The sequence below is a fragment of the Colletotrichum paranaense genome, assembly GCF_030867605.1.
Source record: "Colletotrichum paranaense strain IMI 384185 chromosome Unknown Scaffold_1.1, whole genome shotgun sequence".
Lineage (NCBI taxonomy): Eukaryota > Fungi > Ascomycota > Sordariomycetes > Glomerellales > Glomerellaceae > Colletotrichum > Colletotrichum paranaense.
Window position 1 is genome coordinate 3,562,941 of NW_026848959.1, and position 21,115 is coordinate 3,584,055.

Here is a 21,115-nt window from a genome sequence, read left to right on the forward strand (position 1 = left end):
GTTTTGGCCCATCCCACATTGTCATAACAGGCAGGCGAATTGGACGGCGTCGTCGGGTAATAGCATCGGTAGGTATCAAGGCAGCCTATTCGTAATGGCTGAGGACATCGACATGGAAGATTCGCGACGATGGCGAAGGAAGCTCGCGACTGATGTAGTTGGCCTTGTGTGCACAGGGGTTCAATGTAAGGTGATATTTGATGAGTGTATGTTTTTAAATAATTGTTGCAAATGGCATACATGAATATAGACAGTGAAATTTAAGGGTACGCGAGATAATGATATGCGGAACGCAGAAGAGCCCTTGCCGCCTGTCGTCCTCCTTTCCCTCCCAGGATGAGAAACCATACGAAATGAGTGGTATCTTTTCAGCCAAAACAAGAAATCCAAGATCAAAACAAAAGGAAACAGAATGCAAAATGACAAGGAACAATCTATACATCGTCACAGCCGCTTGGGCTTGGGAATAGCATGCTAGGGCCAACCTCGTAGGAGGCTACCGTCGGAAGAAGTGAAGGTCACCATCACAGGTGGTGTTGATGTGTGCGTCGTAGATTTTGTTTGAACCTCGACGATTCTTCAGGCCAACTTGGGCTTGGGTGCCATGCGTGCTCTGACAGCCCTAGGCTTTGCTGGTGCTCTTTTCTTGGCAGGCTGCTTGCCCTTGGACTTGCTGGACGAGGATGCCGTCTCTTCCTCGGGGCTCTCCTCCTCCATCTTGATCTCTACTTGGCGGCCGCGTGGGCGAGCTCTGGCCACCGTCTTGAATATGGGTTCTTCGTCGACACCGTCTTCAGGATCCTCGCCGCGGTACTCATATATTTCATCGAGTATCTGTTGTCGCTGCTCTGGATTCTGCTGTAAGTCGACTGTGTCGTCAAGCAGGACAGCGCTGCTCGTGGCGAGGTTTCTCAGGCGGGTTTTCTGCTTCTTTGTTCTCCGCGACTTCCCCGGCTGAGTAGTAGGCTCGGCTGTGTAGCCAGAATCTACCATGCCACGCTCGACTGCCAGGTACTCAACGTCGCTTGCGCCCCACGCAGTTGTTTGTCCGCCGCCGAGCTCCTTAAACTTGCGATGGACCATCTTGAAATAGTAAGCATCGACGTGATCGAACGCCATTTTGAGTTTATGTCTCTGGTATCTTGTTAGTTATATTGCTCACAAAAATACCCCAACACCATGAAGATGACTTACATCTCTGAGTGACCACTCCAGAAAGTTGGATCTTCCTCTGGTCACCTGCATCTGCAAACGTGCAGCAGAGCTTGTCATCCCGAACCTCTCTCTATGCTCACCCGCAATGACGTCCCACATTCCGGTGCCCTTGTTACCTGAGAGAATCATGTCCCTTTGACGATGGAAGAGGAAGGCGACGTCTTCAGGGCATTCCGGCTTGACGACGAATTCATCAGGGAGCGAGTCGATATGCGCCATCTCGTCATCGGCAGTCGGCTCTTCAGATGATTCTGCCTCGGACTGTTCCCCTCGACCTCTAACGCGAGGAGATCTTTGGCACCGGCCCGCTGCTTGTTGGTTGTTTTGACGGGCTCGGGTAGGTCCTCGAACGACCTCGGGGCGTTGTATCTGTGTGCTTGGAAGGGCGTATCCCATGTAACGTCTTCTGGTGGCTTCAGACTTGAAGGATGTGATATCGGAGTCCTCTACCCAAGTGTGAGTCGGCGGCTGGGCATAGTACTGTGCCTGGGCTTGCGAAGGATGCGGAATTTGTCCCATGGACAGCTCGCCCATGATAGGCTGCGGCTGCATCATTTGCTGCTGAGGTTGAGACATGTAGTAGCCGTGGGGTGGCATCTGAGGGGACATGGAGCCCTGGTCCGATTGAGGTGGCGCGGAAACTGTGTAGTTACCAAAGTAGTAGTCTTCGGGAGGTTCGCGTTCGTGCTCAGGCTCTGCTTGGATGTAGTTCATCTCGAAATGACTCTCGGTTGTGGGAGGGTTCATGGCCATCGGAGAGCCAACCTGGCTCTGGGGAGCACTCATGGCAACAGTGTTATGCCAAGCCATCCTGGAGGATCCGGAAGGACTGGACTGGGGCTGCATAGGAGCCATCGCTGATGGGTACTGGGGAAGAGTTGTTGTTTGTTGCATGCAGGGCGAGCCGCCACCAGATACTGGAGTCAACATGTGGGATTCACCGAGTTGCGGCTGATGGTTGAAAGTTGTGACCTTGTATCTGTCAGACAAGCCTGAGGAGCCACTCAAGGATATATATGTCGACTTACAGCAAATGGAGGGCTTCTGAGGTCTGGGTAGATTGTGGTAGGAGGCTGTGCCACTGAGGTGCGCCTGCTGGGCATGGGGTCTGATATTCCGTCTGAATGCATAGTGGTTTGTTCGACGTAGTTCTGGCTCGTCATGATCGAGTGGATGACCAGGAGGAGTTGTGGACAATCGAGGTAGGTGTGGAATGTGAAAGTGAAAGTGTTGAGGTTGTAGAGGGCGGTGTGTAAGTGGCAATGGGGATATTCCAAAGACTTGGATGTGGGCAAGAGCTCTGATAGTTTGTGGTTGTGTGAAGCTTGTCTTGTCTTATAGGAGGATAAGAAGGGGGGAGATGGACCGTAATAAAGAATTCAAAGAGTCACTGAAGTCTGCCTCTCCGTAATTGGACTTGTCAAATGGGATGGATGAGAAGAGAGCCTCGCGAGGACGAGATGGCCGCGGCCTATTAATGACGAGCGAAGTGGACAGCGATGGTGCCGATCCAAAGGTTTGTATTTTTTCGCAAGGGGAGCCTGCCAGTCGAGACGATTTGAACGAGTGCCACTCTCCAGGATAGAAAGCAGCGGGGACCATCGCCAGGGTTCGAGAAAAGGGACAGGGGGAAGGATAGTGTACACGAGGTACATGAGGCCGTTGTAGTCTGGAAGGTAAGGTAGGTGTAGGTAGGGCCGGCACACAGACCAAGAGAGCAGGAGACGAGGAAGAGCAGGAGGAGGGGTTAGGCATGACAGGCAGGACAAGCACAGTACAGCAGAGAGAAGAGACGGCGACAACGATAGAGGCAGAATCAGAGACAGAGACAGAGACAGAGACAGGGACAGAGACAGAGACAAACTTGCATGCGGGGGCATGGGTGTGGATGGTTCCTCGCAGACGATAGCCGCCCGGGGCTGGTATGTACGGGTACGCAGTAGTGCAACTCTGTAGATGCATGTCGATTCAGTCGGCCGAGCAGCTTTGGGGTCTTGTCTTGGGGCTTTGGGGGGGGCGTGTGTCTGGAAAGACCAGATAGAGCGAGGGAAAGAGAGAAAAAAGGGCATGGGGCGTGTGTATCCACAACTCCATGGATGGGGGTAAAAGAGAAAGAGCAGGGGATAGAGCGAAAGATTCTGAGAGCCTACCATTGCCAGCAAGAACCACACCTCACACATACCTACATACACGATAGAGTAGTAGCAGAGCAGCAGCAGCAGTCCCAATGACATGACAGTCACACTCGCAGATGCAGCCCAGTCCAGCCCAGTAGGCTGTATCCGTAGCGATGTTACAGCTCACCGGAGCAGGACGTCTACCAGTCTCCCAGAAACTCGTCCAATGTACTCCGTACGCAGTAGAGTGGTTTGCTCTGTCTCGCCTCTGTCTCTTTCCGTGCGGCCGCCTTACAGCGCCTAAATGGGTGACAGGTGTGGGACGGGTGGGGAAGAGAACGAGTGATAGAGCAAGGCTCAGCATAGTAGAGCTTGATAGTGAGTCCGAGCCTCTGAGCATACATACCTACCCAGTCTTGCACTTCTCGATTATTTGAAGGTACCAATGAGAGTGGCGAAGGGTATAAGTCGGCCGCAGTACAGAGTGAAGAGGACAACCGCTTGTTTCTATGGCCTGGCTCGTCCGACATTGATACGTCTTTGTTTTCTGGAGCCTGTGTGCTTCGACATCCAGGCCTACCAGCATCTTCCTCTTACTCGGCTACCTGGACTTCGTAAAGTAGAAGGAGCAAAGTTATTGGGCGGATTTGTACTTACGTGAATGGCGCGGACAGGTAGGTAGATGGGGTCTAGAATATATTAAACGTCCATTGGCGATGGAGACGCTCGATATGTGATGCTCCTCGTTCGCGGGCGAAGAATCCCAAAGGAGGGGGGGGGGGGGATGAGCGTTGACCTGCGCCAGATGTGCTGCCTTCTCTGATGGATCTTAGATCGTACGGGTGCACGGTACACAGCTTCTCTCTCTCTCTCTCTCTCTCTCTAGCTGTAAGGTAGAGCATGTCAGGGATTAATTAGTATCGGCAATGGGGTCTAATTCAGCGTGGAAAAAATAAAACAAAAACCCCCCTCGATTCCGCTGCTCTGATTCCCTTGAGCCATGATGAATGTACTCGGATGGGGGCGGGAAGCATTGTCTACCTAGGCCATGATCCTTGATAGCATTGTGTACTGGTAGTCAGTATCCGAGATGACAGACTTGGGCAACAAGGCGGCATCAAGGAAGTAGTGTAGCACGAAAGCTGTAGCAGAAGAAGCGACACGGGCACAGGCTAACTCCTGCTGGGGTTGTGGGATAACTTGGCTCTTTCTTCCCCCATATACAGTACGAGGACCAGTTACTTGGGACAACCCCGCCAGCCGGAGGTTACAGTGGATGGTAGGGCTCTCGCTGTACTTTGGAAAGTGCAGAATCGAGATGGACTTACCGGAGTTGTGTTGTCGAAAAGCAATGTTATCAAGTCTAAATGCTGGAAGGGTATTGTGTTTGGTGTGGGAGAAATACAGACTTGGATTGAAGTGTGGGTGACTGTAGCAGAACGGGTGACATTGTGACGTCTGGGAGCTATCAATCTGCGTCCGAGTTGCACATTACGCACGTAGTTACGCACGTAAAGGACCCAGATATGCCAAGATTGACGTGGACCATTACAACGGGGTTGCCCCGGGACGGGACTGATACGGGTTTGCTCCCGTGGTGGATTAGTTGATAGACGAGGAAAGAGGAATCAAATCGATCTTGACGCTATATTAGTGGGTGAACTCCCTGCTCTTAGTGCATCTCTATCCGATTGGAGAGAGATGCGGACAGAGTATAGCATTGAGGAAGTCTTAGAAATGTTAGCCATTTACCGGCGACGGCAGGCATGGCAATGCGAGTGCCAGTCGGTAAGGTGTAGTGATATGTGTCAAAGAGAGGCGATGGCGTATTATGTAGAGTTCAATTATTTAACAAGTGTGGAGGTTGAAGATGTCGGAGCATAACTCCGGGGCTCAGGTAATGCAATGACCATCCGCTTACGGTAGCTGGAATGACCCGGTAATCAAACTCGCGAAAAAAGGCACAGTAAAATAATCAACGAAGAAAAATAAAGAAGTTGTGAAGATGTGCTACACTCAATGTCGGGAGCTGTCCCTGGTCGGCGTTTCGGGTCCGGGTCGAGTTCAAAACGGGGGTTGGTGAAGAGAGAAAGAGGAAGAGAGGGAAGGCAAAGGATGTGTGAGTGAGGTGAGCATGGACTCTGTCTGTACTTCGGGGGTCGAGCCAAAGAGACTCAACAGAGGACAACGGCCGAGTCCACGGGTGTCATTGCATGAACCGTGTGATTGGCTCCATGAGCGGCCGCAACGGGGTCGGCAACCTGGGAAAGCCGGGGGTAGGAAAAGGCAAGTGGGGACGTTCATCTTGCGGTACGTATCGTGCGTGTGCCTGCCTCATTCTCATTCTAATTCTCATTCTGCTTCTTATTCCCATTCTCGTCCAGGTCCTGAGTGAGTCTTTCCTTCCGTCCCGACTCCCTGCGGCCTTCCTGCCTTCTTGACTTCCTGCTGTGCGGCATACCTGCCTTCCATTCGACACATGCGACGTACCACACCTATACTTACCCAGTAAGTAGGTACCTGCCTACCTACCTTACCCGTCTGTCTGCGTGCGTCACTGTGCCGTCCTCGAGCCGGGTCCGCTCCTTCACCTTCTCCAGTCCAGGCAGATCCAGTTTCCTGGAGTTCAGAATTCAGATAACTGACTCTTCCTAACCGGCGTATTGTTGCCTTGATTTTAATCATCACACGGTCAATGAGTCTAAAAGCTGACCTGTGTCTTTACCACCAAATCCTTTTCCACTTGTGAAAACCTTGACTCAATGATAGGTCAGAAACTTAGAATCTCTTCCGGCGACACTTCCCAAGGTACATTACACTGTGACTCTCCTCTCATGTCTGTCACATTTGCCTACTTGCTATCAGTTTCGTGGGCGGGACCCTTACGATAGCTAAGGGTACCGTTGCCGAAATCTGCATTGCCCTAAGGTCTGGTCACCTCAGGCCCGCCCTACGCCAAGAGTCGCGGAACAGAACGGCCAGTGCCCAGCTGCCCCCAGCACCACCAGGTGGGAATCTTCTCGAGACAGGGGTGGCGGGGGGTATCCCTAGGATAGACCTCTGATATTTGGGCGTGTGGGTTTTGAGGCTGCAATTCCTCGGACAAAGCGGGGGCTCAGTTTTCGTAGGACTCGCTTGTCGACCTTTACTCCCTGTCGCTGGGTGTGACCGGGACGCGTCCCGTCAACTTAGAGTCTTGGACATTGCTTGAGTGGGCACCGAACTGTACCGCACTGGAGTGGGCTGGAGTCACTGGAAGAACCTGAGCCCTTCAGGATGGAATTGCTTAAACTGTTATCCGAGAACTAGGTACTCGTCGTTGAAATTGCCTTCTTTCTGGACTACCTTGCTCTTCTCTTCCCAGCGTCCAGAGAGACATGCTCATGTCAGGCCATGGCTCGTTAGAAAAAAGAAAAGAGTCAGGGGGGCTTCCCTTGCCCGTGCAGAACTTGTTGCAGCATCGGTAAACACGCGCCAGTGGAACAAAGCTTTCACATTGTCTCGACTCTCGCCTCCCACCATGGCATTGAGTCTCCATGTGATTCCCATTCCTTGGCCACGGCGATTATTATGCGATCAAGCCACTGTCGATCAAGGCAAGCATACATGCTCCGTACAATGCCAGGCCATGCACCCTGGTATACGCACCTATCCAAACTAGCATAGTGAAGGCAGTGATGGCATACGGAGTACTCTGCTTTGAACTGGGCAGTCCCCACGAGCTTGATGGACACGGGACCAGCAACTTCACAATAAAGGCGACAGAGGATTGGACACACGAGCGGGAAGAGGCGGAAACGGTTCGATCTGGAGGGTCCATAAGCATAAGCTGCCGCCCGCCACGATCTGAGATCCATTTCGTGCCACGAGAGGGTTGCCGCATAATCTGGCTGACCGGCACAGACACTGATTTCTTTTGTGAATACTCGGAGTATCCCGCCCGTACCTTCGTACAGTTGATGTCTTACTATGGGGATGGAAGCCGGATTGGGGGGGGGGGGGTCCCGATCACAGACTCGACTCTGAACTTCTGAAGAACCGGTTGATGCCATGCCTGCCCCACACAGCGGGCATTCATGCCCTCCCCCCTACCTGGCTTGAAGCTCGTTCGAAAAAGGGTGAGTTGCCACAAGGCAAGGGAAGAATGGGCTGATATCGACTACGGTGCATGCAACTTTGAGACCCTCGACCATGCCTTTTGATTGAGCAGGAAAGAACAATAGCCACGTATGGCCGCCGGTGCGAAACAAGAGGAGAGGAACGCGACTTTGCTGCAGAGAGGGAGGGGGGAAACGGACGCTGAGCCAATACGCTCAGTTCTCATCTCTTTGGTCGTCAGGGATATCCTTACACAGTACTAGCGCGGACCCGACAGACTGGTTCGCGCTACTTTAGCGTCAGAACTAGATAGAGCCCACCCTCATTAGAGGCTATCATTGGCTCGCCTCGGAGGCATTTCGTCAGGGCCACCGGGATGAGTCTGAAGCCTGAGGCCACGATTATACTACCCATCACACCCCTCCCCCCATATCTCCCCCTCTCACTTTGGGTACGTACTCCATACCTACCGTCGATTCCCTTCTTGTTCACCCCACCCCTACCGTGCCTTCTCCACTTCCACGAGCACACCTCACTGGTCAGAAGCCGATCCCATTCTTCGGACTTAGCGCGCGTCTGTTCTTTCGAATTGAAGCTTAAGCACATCCAACCACTCATGGTGTCGCTAGTGACTCCCAGATAAACCATTTTCACCTCCAACAAGCGGCCAGACTTCATCTCCAACAGCGCAAGGTCAACAGAACGCAACTTTGTCAACTTTTTAACCGCGATATCACACACCCACCCACATTCTTCCAGACTTCACACGCCGCTGCCTCGTAGCTACCTGCTATCACACGCATTCTTCCACACCACCTGCGCCTTGCTGCAGAAACGTGCCCCAACTTTGTTGCTCCTGGCCGCTCCCTTCCTCGATCCCATGGTTCCAGATGCGGGTACTGTACCGGAAGCCATGACGCATCCTTGATGAGCCAAGTCAAGCTGAACCTGTACGTTCTGCCTCGAGGGGAGACGATTGAGGCCGTCTGCCTTCGCGTGCCGGCCCTTCCTCACGTTCCTCAGACCGATGGTACCTTGCAGATCGCCGTTCTATGGATAGATGCCGAAACAGAAGGCTGAGGTGCAGTCTGATCCTTTGGCCTTTCTAAGCCCCCCAGCCCGTGCCACGTTGAGGTACGAGGAGACCGCTGTGCCGCCTTAGCCTCTCAGTCCCACTCTCTTCGACATGTCGTTACCATGATATCTCCCATTCGGTTGTAGGAACGACCGCTTGATGAGTCCGGAGGTGCGGCATCAGAAGCAGGCGACATGGCTGTGAGCCCGAGTTCAACTCTCTCTGCTCATGGTCGCTTCTCGGGTCGTCGACTTTTCAATGGAAAACCTTACCGGCCGCAAACAGCCTAATGAGGAACTGGCCGTATCCCCATTCCCTGAAATTTCACGCTCTTAGCGCCCAGGTCGCATAGTTCGTCGCCCCCATTGGTCGTCACTGCCTCATCACGCCGTTGGTCGCGTCTGTAACTGTCCCTAACGCGGTTATGGGCGTCCATATTCACAACCTGGGTCCAAATCAAGCCAACACTGCCTCTTCTTCGCCTGGATTTCTGGTTTGCGTTGCATTGCGCATTCTCATGCACTTTGAGCGCTTCCGATCTCTCGGGTCGCGAAGGCAGCTGGTCTCCGGCAAGCGTCCTACTGGATATGCCAGGAAACAGGTATCCACCGCAAAGCATCGTCTGCTAGGGTTTTGGTACTGCAAATTGTCTTGGTCCGTCTTCAAGCAAGTCAACACATTCTGGCGGTAAAACAGTATCAAACCAGCCGGAATTAAACAAATTTCCTTTGGTTGGACGGGGTGACAAACTGTCTGGACGTGGCAACCTCCATCTTCATGCCAAGCCATGCTATGGATTCGAGAACCCTGACCAGAGGTGTCCGTCCGAGGCACCGAAGTACGCTCAGACTGACAGCGATCTTGCCGCTCGCCATGTGAGCTTTCCGTCCGAGATTTCCAGTGGGCAGTGGTTCGATGACGCTTGCCATCGCTGCACCGTGCAGCCCCGAGACTCCACCATCCATTGCAATCAACGAAGTCTAACGCCCCCCCTGGACGAGGATTTGCTGGTCATTCCTAGGGCACCGTGAGAAAAGCCCGAGGGTACAAGGAAATACACCAGGAGATTTCTTCCACTCTTTCAAGGTCTCTCCCGGCCACACGCGGAATAGAGCACGCTCCACGCTGGGTTTTTGGGCATCCATTCGGCTTCAAGGGCATGAGCTTTTTGTGGCTAGAAGCGTGTATCATGGAAATCCGTACTTGATCCTAAACCTTGGGCAGCTTTATTCTCACTGAAGAACTGCCCAGTGAAGGCAATCACAGTTACTCATTCTGGAAAAAGGCGCAGCGATGGTAGCTGACAACTGGGTAGCCGGACGGCCTCGCCCCCCCGTCGGACTCTGATCTGGAAATCCCCATAGCCAAGCCCTGCTACACCCACGCGAGGTTTCCATACACACAAATACTTCATGGGGGACGGCGCCTTGTATTTGTGGTGTCTGCCTGCTCGTCAACCATTGGAGAAACGAGGCAAACCACCCATCTTCAGTGATGGCGGTCCTCTTAACACGGTAACCTGCTGTCGCCATCTTCCCCGGCTCCCGCAAATCAAGGACGGCACAACCGGTCCGCGGCGTGACGAGATTCTGCAGTTGTCATGGATTGACATTCTCCGGGACTTCGCCGTTCAGGAGAGGGGGTGGACATACTGGAAGCCGCGGTGGTTCTGTGGAAGAGCTGCCAGGAGTGGTCCAGTGTGGACAAAGGTGGGCGTTGGGCCCTCCGCCGGTTGCGCCCGTAAGAACATCTTTCTCCATGTCGCATCTGGAACAGCGGCAAAACGGTCCCCGAGGAGAGAAAGGAATCCCTTCTGCCCCCCTTTCCAGGGTCAAGCTTTGTGGTTGCGTGGGAATGTCGAACCAGACAATGGTCTGAAAGATTCGCAAAAGGCGCAGCCGCCACCACCACTACACGACCTCATCCATCTGCAGGATGGGCATACGAAGAGGGGGAGAATACCATCTCGAAACCTTCGGCAATTAATTTCAGCCCCCAATGCTGCTCATCGCTGTCCGGTATCATGTCTCTACCCGAGCCGTTGACTGCGAGGCTACAACCAACGGCCGTAACGATTGCTCCGGTCGTTTCAAAAGCCGCTGCTGGTGTGCGCGCTCTCGCTACGCCTCTGTGGGGATAATCAGCACTCTATTCTGTACAAGAAGCTCGAGTGTACATTACCGGGGAAGCTCTCTCTCTCTCTCATCCGATCTCGAGTTGTGGGCAGGGCGGTGTTGAGTCAATTTCCAGTCTAGCCCACTCCCAGCACTGAACTGGTCATCACTACGGATACTACCCCTCGTTGAACGAATATGGTTACGTCGGCACAGTTTGGTGACGGATTTTGAGCGATGTTGTTCTTGGTAGAGGATAACGCCTCGCAAGGCATTCTCTTTCGATTTGGTCTTCTACCTTATAGCTCATTGATCACGTTGTTTTGACTGGTCGTTAATCCACGAGGCCACAACAGAGGCCCGAAAAGGCGGCCAAGTGCCTGCAAAGCCCCCTCCTTGCTGCCCCGGCGACTCCGGGTATCGGCGAAGGAGAACTCGCTGCCAAGAAGAAATTTTTCATGGGCAATCCAAAAGTGTACAGTTTTCGCGGTCAACTTCAGAAGCTATCGCGAGGGCGTATTAGGGTGCCCGAGTGGTCATCGCCAGCAGCCCCTCCAGCACACACGTGTTGAGGCCTTTGAGGTCTCTCTCTGCACCCCAATATTTCGGCCGCAGTATTGGAGCTGATGTCGGGGTGCAGAATCCTTTGCTACTTTTTGCAATCCTCCTCTTCCGCAACTACAGCATTCCCGGAGCTGCAGCTGCGCCGCTTCAGCGGTCAAACGGGCACTCTCTTCAGCTTGTCTGCAGGAACAAGGCATTCGAAACGTCATGTCAACCTCCCGTCAAACTTGTTTCTATTTCGTATTCTGTCTATTCTGTCCTATCTCTATCTTGTGGTAAAAAAGCGTTCCAAGTGGCGGAGCGTCGAGCCCCACAGGTGAGGCTGTGAAGCCCTTTTGTGTGGGAGAGAAACACCATTAGCCAACAACACCAACACCCAAACAGCCCCCAACGACTTCCGATCACGCCCAAAGCAGAAGACAGAACAACCCCTTCGTGCTCCGACCAACGATAGACGACGGAAGCGCACCAGGAACCCGTCATCTTCTCCTTTCGTATCCACAAGCATCAAACAAGCGCAGAACTTCCCATCAATACGTTACACACACTCGAAGCCATCGTTTCCGCATCCACTCGACAGCCCCCTTCCCCCCTTCTTCCTCCATGCGGTCGAGAATAGTAGCCAGACACGACACAGCCCGCCATCATCTAAGGTTAATCCCGGCCGCCACTCCCGTTGCCACGGGCGGCGCAGAACCACGAGAGAGACAGAGACGTCCACGGAGCGTTTACCGCAGGCTGTTGGTAAAGCCCATCATGACTGGTTCTTTGTTCGCCAGGCTAGGATACCATCACCCTAGAGGAACGTGCAATGATTCGTCCCCTCTCCATGATGACTCGTTTGCCTGATATCGTGCCTCATATCGATCCCTTCGCCAGAACGAAACGGACTCAGTCACAGGGCGCAGGGCCGAGCGAACGAAAATTGAGAACACGGCGAATCAGAGCAGCTAGACCAACATCCCTCACGCCTTCGCCCTGGTTCGATTCTCTCGTCACCTCTTGGCCCCCCTTATTCCATGAGTAGAAAGTTGACAAAGTAGACGAAAGGTGTGTGTCTAGACCGGTGAAACCTATCCATTCTTGCCTTCCTATTCGACGGGGAGTGAAAAGAAGGCATCTTTAGTCCCTGCTATGATGGAGATACCGGATGAACGCCCTCGCTTTCGTCCAAGCGAACCATGGCCCCCCTCCCCTTCCCCTTTACCCCATGATCCCATCATCTCGCCGCCCCTCTCGCCAGCCCTACCCTTTTCTTTCTAAACGATGAAACAAGCGACGATGGTGATATTTCCAACGCCCTCGAGAAAGAAAGATACTTGTCAAGCTTGTACCGATACAAGATGCAAAGCCCAGAACCCCTCCTTGACTATTTGACTCCTCGATGATACCCCCCTTCCAGTACAACAGGCAGGGCGGAGACTGTCACAATCGTCAGATACTTGCTTGTCCTTTCCTTCTCCCCACCGCCGCGCCATTACAGCCACGTTGCGGCCGTCGAACAAAACATGAATGTAGAGGGTAACCTGGCTAGTGTGCCTATACCATTGATCATACATCATCAGCCTGGCCTGTTGGGCCGTCACATAAGCGACCCGCGGCTCTCTAGCGAATAGGAGCTACCTCCGAGTTACTTTGAAAAAGACTTCAATCTCCCTTGGTCAATGGAGCCCTTTACGAGGCAGAGGAGAAGAAGGGGCCTAGAGGGGAAGAGAGTCCTCGGGCTTTCTCTCGATACCCGCTCCAGTGTGACTCTCATTGCTCCATGTGATGATTGGCACTCGAACGCTCTCAGGTCTAGGAACCTATCATTCACGCGAACGTGCCCATCATCATCGTCGTCGTGACCATCGTTCGTCCACTTCGTAATCGTGAGGCGGAACTGGGGGATATCATCACCCCCAAACTGCGTTTCTGACAGAGGGGAATGAATGGGGCTGTTGACGTTGAACTGTTCGCCTGCTGACGCCCGCTGATGCCTGTTACGCTTGACAGCACTTGGGGCTGATTGATTCCCATGTGAAGGTCCAATTAGGAAGGACATGATCATGTGTTCCTACGCATTGTCTACAGTCTCGGTGTCAGTGAGGTCATGATTATACGTAGTCCGAAGTAGACTCAGAGGGGGCCATCATCTGAATACTGACTCACCGCTGGACACGTGTCAGACACCTCACTCATACATCCCCATTGTTTGACGACGCATTCAAGCATTGGAGAGGGTTGTCATCGTATGCGTGAAGTGTTTTCAGTCTTCTCAGACACAGGCATCGACAGGTGTTACGGCAGAGAATTGCTTGAATTAATCTTGTTTATTTCGGAATTTCAAACAAAGCTACAGCTAATCACAGCGTTCTTTTGCGCAAGTGTGTGCCCATGGAAAAGAAACCTACACCTTCACCCGCTATTGCCAATGCTTTGATGATCCCAGAAAGGAGAAAAGAAACCAGACACTAGAGCCTCCGAGGAAAGAAATGAAAACGTACAAAACGACCGCCGAAGCCGAAGCCGCAACCCGATGTCGCCTGATCATGTCGTGGAGCTCATTGTCGAATATACGCGTAATTATACCGTCATCAACAGACTGTGCTAGGAAACCCGAGATGTAAAAAAAATAAAAAATGAGGCAAATAAGTGTAGTGTACCAACGAGAATCGCTTGTTGGTCGAGAGCTTCCATTCTGGGATACCAATGGCAAAAGCAGGTGTATAACGTAATAGAAAGAGTTCCGTCTTTCGCTGGTCCAAATATATCCGGTTGCAATGAGTCGCAAAGCAGTAATGCTGCGCATCTCGGAGCATGGAAGGATCGCTGAGAGCTGCAAACCTAGTCACTCATCCCCGGACCCCAACGGAGGGGCCTAACAAACGTCTGCCGAAGGGGCATTCACTCACTCCTTTCTGGCAAGCTGTGATCGAGCTGTCCGCTGCTTATCTGCAGATCTTGAAACTCGCCCCAACGTATATGCTCTGCCTTCATTCGCACTCCTGTGGGGATGTTATAACGCAGTGGCTCTCCCATATTGTATCTCTGTCGACTTCTATGCACCCTCAAGTGGTTGCACAAAATTATAGTTGAAGTCCAAGAGGCCGTCTAGCATCCAATGCTGTGGGTCAAAGAAATCGTAATTGGTCTCGCCGTAGCTCATGCCGCTCAGCATGCTGTTGCTAGGTGGTTGACTTCCGATCCCGCCAGAGTTGCCAGGAGTAAGGGCTCCATTGGCAGCGAGCAGGCTGTTCGCTTGCAGTCCTTGGGTTGCCGGCATGAGAGTGCTGTCCAAATGGGTCGATGACGCTGAGGACTCGTTCGCTGAGTCTGGATTAGTAGGTTGTTTCATGGCTATGTCGGGTGGCACGTAGGTCAGTCATCACAGTCACACCGAAGAGAGACGTGGATGCAATGGCTCGAGCACTGGGTGGGGAGGGGATAGAGCTTTATAATTACCATCAATTGAACCTCTTCCTTGGGCTTGGTATTCTTCCCTCCATCGCCAGACAGAGTCGAACACAAGACTCATGCTATGGCGGCAGCGCACCTTGAGCTGTAAGGTGTCGTCAATGAGAAGTGGTGAATCGTCGTTGTCGTAGGAAGCCGTGCTGTTGTTATCGAGTCGAGCTCCGTTCCACATTTGCACCATTAGCTCTGCTAGACGCCACTGCAGGTCGTTGTTTACGACGCTCGTAGCACGAATGGCATTGATGGTCTGGTGGAAAAGATTGCGGCCACGATCGAAATCAATCGTTTTGGCAAAGAACGACCGCATGAGCTTGAGTAGGGCAAAACCCGCCGCGATCAACATCTGCTGGATGTAATTCGTCGCATAAAGCAGAATTGTTCCTGGGGAGTTCTGTCCGGGTGATGTGACCTTGTCGACCTCAAGAATGTTATCCAAGAAGCTTGTGGTAGCCCTCCAAAGACCCATCAGATCATCGATGTAGCCAGGTGTGGTACTTGAGTCAAAGAAGCCAGCTAGACGCAAATGGAGTGCTGCGGCTCGCATATGTAAGTTGACGATTGGCCCCAGATGCTGCGAAAGGACCGACGCCTGAAGTTCGTTAAAGTCCTTTCTGTAGACTCTCATCAACATGGCTCGATGTTCGTCACCGGCAACCCCGCGAGGATCACTAGCATTGCTGTACATTTCCTTGGACACTTTGTCGCAGAATCTTTCGACTTGAAGTCTAGCCTCCAATTCCGGCGTCAATCGGAAGGGACCATCTTCGCCTCGTCGAACAGCCAAAGTCCAGTCGTACAGGGTCGATGCCGGCTGGCCGTAGCCAGTACCAATGGTCTGAGCCACAATATTGCAGACAGCCCATGTTGACACACGGTCATGCAGCTGCTCTTTGTTGAGGTCGACCGATACTCTGGAGAAGTCTTGACTGTGGTTTGGTCTATGTAGGCCAATGCCCGTCGCAACCTTCATCATAACACCACAAAGAATGTGCGTAGGATCGGCACTTGTCGTGCTTGTTGGTAGAGGCCAAGTGCATAGCAGACACAGAGCTTTGACGACAAAGTAGCTGCTGGGAACATCTCCAATGGTTGACCACAGCAATCTGGTCAGAGGTCCAGATATCGAGGTCAACAACGTGGTATCTGCACTATATCGGCGAGCAGCGACCGAAATGATGGACCAAAACAAAAGGGCGTGTTGTTGGAAGTACTGGTCAGGCGTCTGTTGCGGGTTAAGGAAAGGCAAGAAAGGGTGGTAGTATGCGAAGAATTGGCTGAAAAGCTGATTGACTGACTCCTCGGTCAGGCGTACGTTCTCCAGCTCGTGAGTGTAGCGTGGTAGGCTGTACGACCCTCCTCTCTTGAGGTGCAACAGCGAGGATACAGCTTCGTCGGAGCCCATTAGGGAAGGGTTTCTAGTGTGTGTGTACACGCTTGTCGCAACCGGGGATTGAAGGTCTTGTTCGTCCTCGTCGACAGTGTAACCCTGATTTTGGGCGCGTGCAATGTTGCGTCGCAACCTGTCGATTTCCTTCTCCATCTCGGCGTGCTTCGACCGCTTGCCTATGCGCTTGAAGTTGGACTCAATCTTACAGGAAAGCTTGAGGCGGTTACACCGTGAACAGCTCTGGAAAGGGTCTTGAACAACATCGCATCGCAACTATTCCAGAGGAAGCTTGGTTAGTGGGGGTGACTCATGTCATGATTCTGGCCGGGGGGTTGACTCACTTTCTGTTGTCGACACTCGTTACATGCGCGCTTGACGCCGGGCTGGCGCTTTTTGGAATCAGGCTCGCCATTGTCATCGTCGTGACCGGCATTGCTGCCCGGACTGCTATCGAGGGCCATGCTGCTGTGCTTCCTCTTGGGAGGCCCATTGGGCGCATGACGGGCGCTCATGGGACTTGTGGGCGAGACGGGCGTCGCCCCGCCGGCAGAGACGACGTCCATGCAGGGCACGGGGGACGGACAGTCGCGGTGAGACAAGACAAGACACGGCACAGGCGGTCGCGGGTGACCCCTCCCGGGCCGGGCGTGGCGTGAGGTGCGAACGGAGCTCGCAGGAAGATCTCGGCAATCGGAGATGTCCTGGACGGTGAGCGAGACTCGCTGGGGCGGCGGTCCGGTGTCGCGAGGTGCGTGTTGGAATTGTTGATGTGAGGTGGGAGCTGGCGCGGCCGAATGCGGAGGGCGGGGAAGAAGGTTGATTTTTGACCTGAGGAGCGAGGCAAGATTTGCAGTGGGAAGGTGGAAGGGGACCTCGTTGCGCCTGCCCAGCCGTTAGACTTTTGGAGGGGGACCAACGGGGGTGAATGGCTGGGAGGTGTCATCCCATTGGCTGGCTCGATCTGCATTTTCCCCGCCCTTCACCTTCTGTGCTTCTGCAGCGGGCGGGGTGGGTGACAGAGTCTGTGAGAGTACTGAGCAATTCTGCCAGTTTACACATGACAACTTCCCAACCGGGAAAGGCGCATCGGGAACTCGGACCCGACTTGTACCGGTTCTTGTTTGTTCTTGCTCTTCCAATCTGCCCAGACCGTGCCCGGGCTGCTGTCAGAATAGTGCACAGACAGGCGGGATACTCCCCGGCACCCCAACTTCCAAGCCTCCGACCCAGGAGATAGCAATCTGAATTGACAGAGATAGCCAGAGTCGATATTGACGATAGCTGCTGGTCCGATATCGTCCTCTTTCTCTGCCTTTATCCACCCTCACTCGCCCTGCATCTGGGTACCTGTTCCCACGTTGTCCACTGCATTAATAGAGTAGCCAAGAGGAAGTCTCCATTGATGACAAGACAGAAAACCCAAAAGTGGAAATTCTAGGTGAAAATTGGGTCACCAAGCAGGTGAGCACCAGCCTAAGTGGCTGCTCTGAGGTCAAAAGGCGTGGGACTGTGACTAATCATATATGGTGGCCATGGGATGGGTAGGTGCAGTGTGCAGTTGCTGCTGCACACACGTTTGGCCCTTCCTCCCTGCCGTGGCCGTGGCAGAACTCAAGATTAACCTGCCGAAGAATCTTAGAAGCTCATGATCAGACGAACACTCGTACCTGAGCAATTACGTGGAGAGACTGACTCGCGGATTTCCAGAAAATAAAAGTTGCTTTCCTTCTCAGTCGTCGTTCCCTTTCGTAAGTGCTCATCTTCAATATCGCCCATATCGCATCACCACCTACAAGTTGTAGCAATGCCCGAATCCGAAGCCAAGAAAGCGGCCAAACCGCCTCTGAAAGTCGAACTTGCACTACCCTCCGTATACCAGGGACACGGCTCTTACACTGAAAGCTCGAAAGGGGTCCGGGACGTCCAATTTGTGATGCCGGGATCACGGCCTAAGCAAGGTGAGCGAGGCTTTGTTTCTCGATGCCCATCGAGGCAACCAGATCGCAACTGATCATTCTTGCAGTCGATGTTCTCCAAGTAGACTCAACGGCTACATCGCAACCCTTCATTGACCCGGCTGTCTTTCAAAAATGGAGCGACAGGTCTTGATATCTACGTCGCCTCAAGTAGTACTATAGAAACTCAACCCCGATCTTATCGTATGCACTTTCGGGATTGCGACTGTCCATCACTGTCTTGGCAGAGATGCTTCATCCCGGATCCGAGCGCTAGGTGGCTGTTCCGGAACCTTTTTAGGCCCGGTAACAAAGCAGGTGCCTCTGCCCGCCGCCATCTGTCAAACTCGAGGCGCTCTAGCAAATAAAGTTGGGGAAATATGGGCACGCGTGCGCTCCGGTAACTGTGGCCGGCATCTCAAAACCCCAGAATTCCTCCCCGCGGCTCAATCTCGACCACTCTGGGATCCGATCCGGTGTCTGGTCTTAGGACCGTTCGGCTTGAGACCTGCTTGGCCATGATCCACTCTTCAAGGAAGACTGATGAACGTCGGAATTCACGTGGGGCCAAGTCCTCGGATTTGGAGTTGCAACAGTCCCACGTCCGGTCAGATCGATATTATCACACAGAGGTTCCGTCACAACTTTCATCCCAAATTTGGAATTCATCCAGCGACGGATAATTAGGATTGGATTTGCTGCATCGCCATCACTCTTTTGAGCACGAAAGGATTCGCGACTGCACACAGGACGCTAAAGTCTCACATCTGAACAAAGTCCCAACTTCCAAAGTCCCAATTCTCAAGCACTTCCCGCGAACACCGTCAGCACAATGCGGGCTATCGGCCGGGGATGCTGCTCGACTGGGCGAGAAGTGTAGTATCCACCCTCCGGGTCCCTGCCCGGAACCGACCCACCATGCCCACTCCAGCTGGGGTGAAACGGGGGACATAAGCCAGCTTTATACGCAGATTTCAAAGCAATTGGTAGAATTGGTTTCGAAGGATCGAGGGTGAGCATTTCCCTAGTCAGGTCGTCTCAGAGTTTCTCCCCGCGTCCACTTTCCGCGTGCGGGGTTCCGGGCACTAGAGAGCGTGGCGTTGACCATCGGCATGTCGAAAAGGGCATGGGTTTGGAATTAACAAAGTGTTCCACGTAGGTCGGGTGGCTACCTTTCACAACAGTATAAGAATCCAATGCTCAGCTGAATTTGGTTCAAATTTGCCTGCCCTTGAACCTACCTGCGTTCTCCCATTGCCTCCATCTACCTTACCTCAGTTCCGATACCCTTATCAAGAATCTCGGCTCGATTCTCATACTCTTTTCAAGCCATGTCGACGCAAACAAACGGTGACACCCCAGCTGGGGACTACACTGTTCCCTTCTTCCTGGATGGAGAAAAGGTCATCGCAAACAAGACCTTTGACGTTGTATCACCCGCTACCGGAAAGGTCATTCACAAGTGTGGCAGCGCAACTGAGGAAGATGCCTTGGCCGCAGTTGATTCCGCAGCCAAAGCCTTCAAAAGCTGGAAGAAGACTACGCTCGGCCAACGTCAGGAGATCTTCCTCAAGGCTGCTGCTATCATGGAGTCTCGGAAAGAGGAACTGGCCCGCGTCATGTCTGAAGAGACGGGTGCTGCTGCAGGCTGGTCAGAGTTCATCTTGGGTCTAGGCATCGGCTGCCTCAAAGACGTCGGCGGACGCCTCCTCACCATCCAGGGCTCTCTCCCAACAACCAATGATCCGAACGTGAGCGCAATGGTCCTCAAGGAACCCTACGGGGTCGTCCTCGCTATTGCCCCTTGGTCAGTATATCAGCTATACTTGTAAGGGATTAAACAGCTAACACCCAATCAGGAACGCCCCGTACATCTTGGGAGCAAGGTCAATAGCATTCCCCATCGCCGCTGGCAACACTGCCGTTCTCAAGGCCTCAGAATTCTCCCCTCGAACCCTGGTTGAGATGGTCTCTTGCTTCCACGAAGCCGGCTTGCCCAAGGGTGTTTTGAACGTCATTGTTCACGAGCCGGCCAACGCTGCTGCAATTACATCATCGCTCATCGCCCACCCTGAGGTCAAGAAGATCAACTTCACCGGCAGCACAGGCGTCGGCCGCATCATCGCAAAGCTGGCAGGTGAGAACCTGAAGCCAGTACTGTTGGAGCTGGGAGGCAAGGCCCCGGCCATCGTATGGGATGACGCCAACCTCGAGCTGGCCGCAGATCAGTGCGCAGTTGGCTCTTTCCTTCACGGAGGGCAAATCTGCATGAGCACTGAGCGCATCATTGTCCACAAGAAGATTAGCGAGCAGTTCCAGTCAAAGCTGTCGGCCTCGATCGAGAAGATCTTTCCGTCGCAATCCGATGCGCCTGTGCTCATCAACGCGGTGGCTGTTGAGAAGAACAAGAAGCTTGTCAAGGATGCCGTCAGCAAGGGCGCTGCCCTCGTTGCCGGCGACGTTGACGCTGAGCAGACGTCAAAGACAAGACTGCGGCCCATCGTCATCAAGAACGTCACAACCGACATGGACATCTACAAGACGGAGTCTTTCGGCCCTTCCGTAGCGCTCTTTGAGGTAGAGACCGAAGAGGAGGCGATCAAGCTCGCCAACGACACAGAGTACGGCCTGACATCTGCCGTCTTCACAGAGGATCTGCGGACAGGTCTCCGCTTCGCAAAGGAAATTGAGTCGGGCGCCGTCCACATCAACAACATGACGGTCCACGACGAGCCTGGCCTGCCCCACGGCGGAGTCAAGTCGAGCGGGTTTGGCAGGTTCGGCTCCTCTGGTCTGGACGAGTGGGTGAGGACCAAGACGATTACCTTCCGGAACTGAAGTTTGGTGGTGTGCTTTTCATAGCGTCTAGATACCTTGACCCTGTCTGAATGGAAAGAAGGGGCTTATTTCACGGCTCTATCTGGTTCCGATGCAAATGCTGTGTATCCATCAATGACTTATTGGTTTCCCTCGCATCTTGCGGCACGATTGTATGACAACACTGTTACGAATAGAACCCACGTATCTCATAGACCAGACACTACTCCGTAATTCCCACTATCTGAAAAATCGATGAGGTGTCAATAGAGTGGTGTTGATCGTTATCAGCCAATGACGATCATGGGGAAGCATTG

General features: G+C 53.2%; 8 protein-coding genes across 8 annotated transcripts; 3 read left to right on the plus strand and 5 right to left on the minus strand.

The window, feature by feature from the left end:
- Nucleotides 1-579: 579 nt before the first annotated feature.
- On the minus strand, nt 580-2,378 carry CPAR01_01259 (uncharacterized protein; the record flags this gene model as incomplete). Its single annotated transcript, XM_060485548.1, has 3 exons — nt 580-1,134; nt 1,195-2,187; nt 2,244-2,378. The coding sequence occupies 3 exons, from the start codon at nt 2,376-2,378 to the stop codon at nt 580-582; spliced, it is 1,683 nt and encodes a 560-aa protein (XP_060356405.1).
- A 216-nt stretch (nt 2,379-2,594) lies between these two features.
- CPAR01_01260 (uncharacterized protein) lies at nt 2,595-3,284 on the minus strand (the record flags this gene model as incomplete). Its single annotated transcript, XM_060485549.1, has 2 exons — nt 2,595-2,992; nt 3,044-3,284. The coding sequence occupies 2 exons, from the start codon at nt 3,282-3,284 to the stop codon at nt 2,595-2,597; spliced, it is 639 nt and encodes a 212-aa protein (XP_060356406.1).
- A 103-nt stretch (nt 3,285-3,387) lies between these two features.
- Nucleotides 3,388-3,732, minus strand: CPAR01_01261 (uncharacterized protein; the record flags this gene model as incomplete). Its single annotated transcript, XM_060485550.1, has 1 exon — nt 3,388-3,732. The coding sequence occupies one exon, from the start codon at nt 3,730-3,732 to the stop codon at nt 3,388-3,390; it is 345 nt and encodes a 114-aa protein (XP_060356407.1).
- Nucleotides 3,733-8,258: 4,526 nt separating this feature from the next.
- On the plus strand, nt 8,259-9,196 carry CPAR01_01262 (uncharacterized protein; the record flags this gene model as incomplete). The annotated part of the gene is made up of 3 exons (XM_060485551.1): nt 8,259-8,380; nt 8,652-8,676; nt 8,858-9,196. Coding segments are annotated over 3 exons (486 nt in total), but the record flags the coding sequence as incomplete, so codon positions are not given.
- Nucleotides 9,197-12,505: 3,309 nt separating this feature from the next.
- On the minus strand, nt 12,506-13,233 carry CPAR01_01263 (uncharacterized protein; the record flags this gene model as incomplete). The annotated part of the gene is made up of 2 exons (XM_060485552.1): nt 12,506-12,722; nt 12,818-13,233. The coding sequence occupies 2 exons, from the start codon at nt 13,231-13,233 to the stop codon at nt 12,506-12,508; spliced, it is 633 nt and encodes a 210-aa protein (XP_060356409.1).
- A 990-nt stretch (nt 13,234-14,223) lies between these two features.
- On the minus strand, nt 14,224-16,993 carry CPAR01_01264 (uncharacterized protein; the record flags this gene model as incomplete). Its single annotated transcript, XM_060485553.1, has 4 exons — nt 14,224-14,492; nt 14,628-16,299; nt 16,368-16,854; nt 16,899-16,993. 4 exons carry the CDS (start codon nt 16,991-16,993, stop codon nt 14,224-14,226), a joined length of 2,523 nt encoding a protein of 840 aa, XP_060356410.1.
- Nucleotides 16,994-17,830: 837 nt separating this feature from the next.
- Nucleotides 17,831-18,135, plus strand: CPAR01_01265 (uncharacterized protein; the record flags this gene model as incomplete). The annotated part of the gene is made up of 2 exons (XM_060485554.1): nt 17,831-17,984; nt 18,050-18,135. 2 exons carry the CDS (start codon nt 17,831-17,833, stop codon nt 18,133-18,135), a joined length of 240 nt encoding a protein of 79 aa, XP_060356411.1.
- Nucleotides 18,136-19,312: 1,177 nt separating this feature from the next.
- CPAR01_01266 (aldehyde dehydrogenase) lies at nt 19,313-20,819 on the plus strand (the record flags this gene model as incomplete). The annotated part of the gene is made up of 2 exons (XM_060485555.1): nt 19,313-19,788; nt 19,841-20,819. The coding sequence occupies 2 exons, from the start codon at nt 19,313-19,315 to the stop codon at nt 20,817-20,819; spliced, it is 1,455 nt and encodes a 484-aa protein (XP_060356412.1).
- Nucleotides 20,820-21,115: the final 296 nt, after the last annotated feature.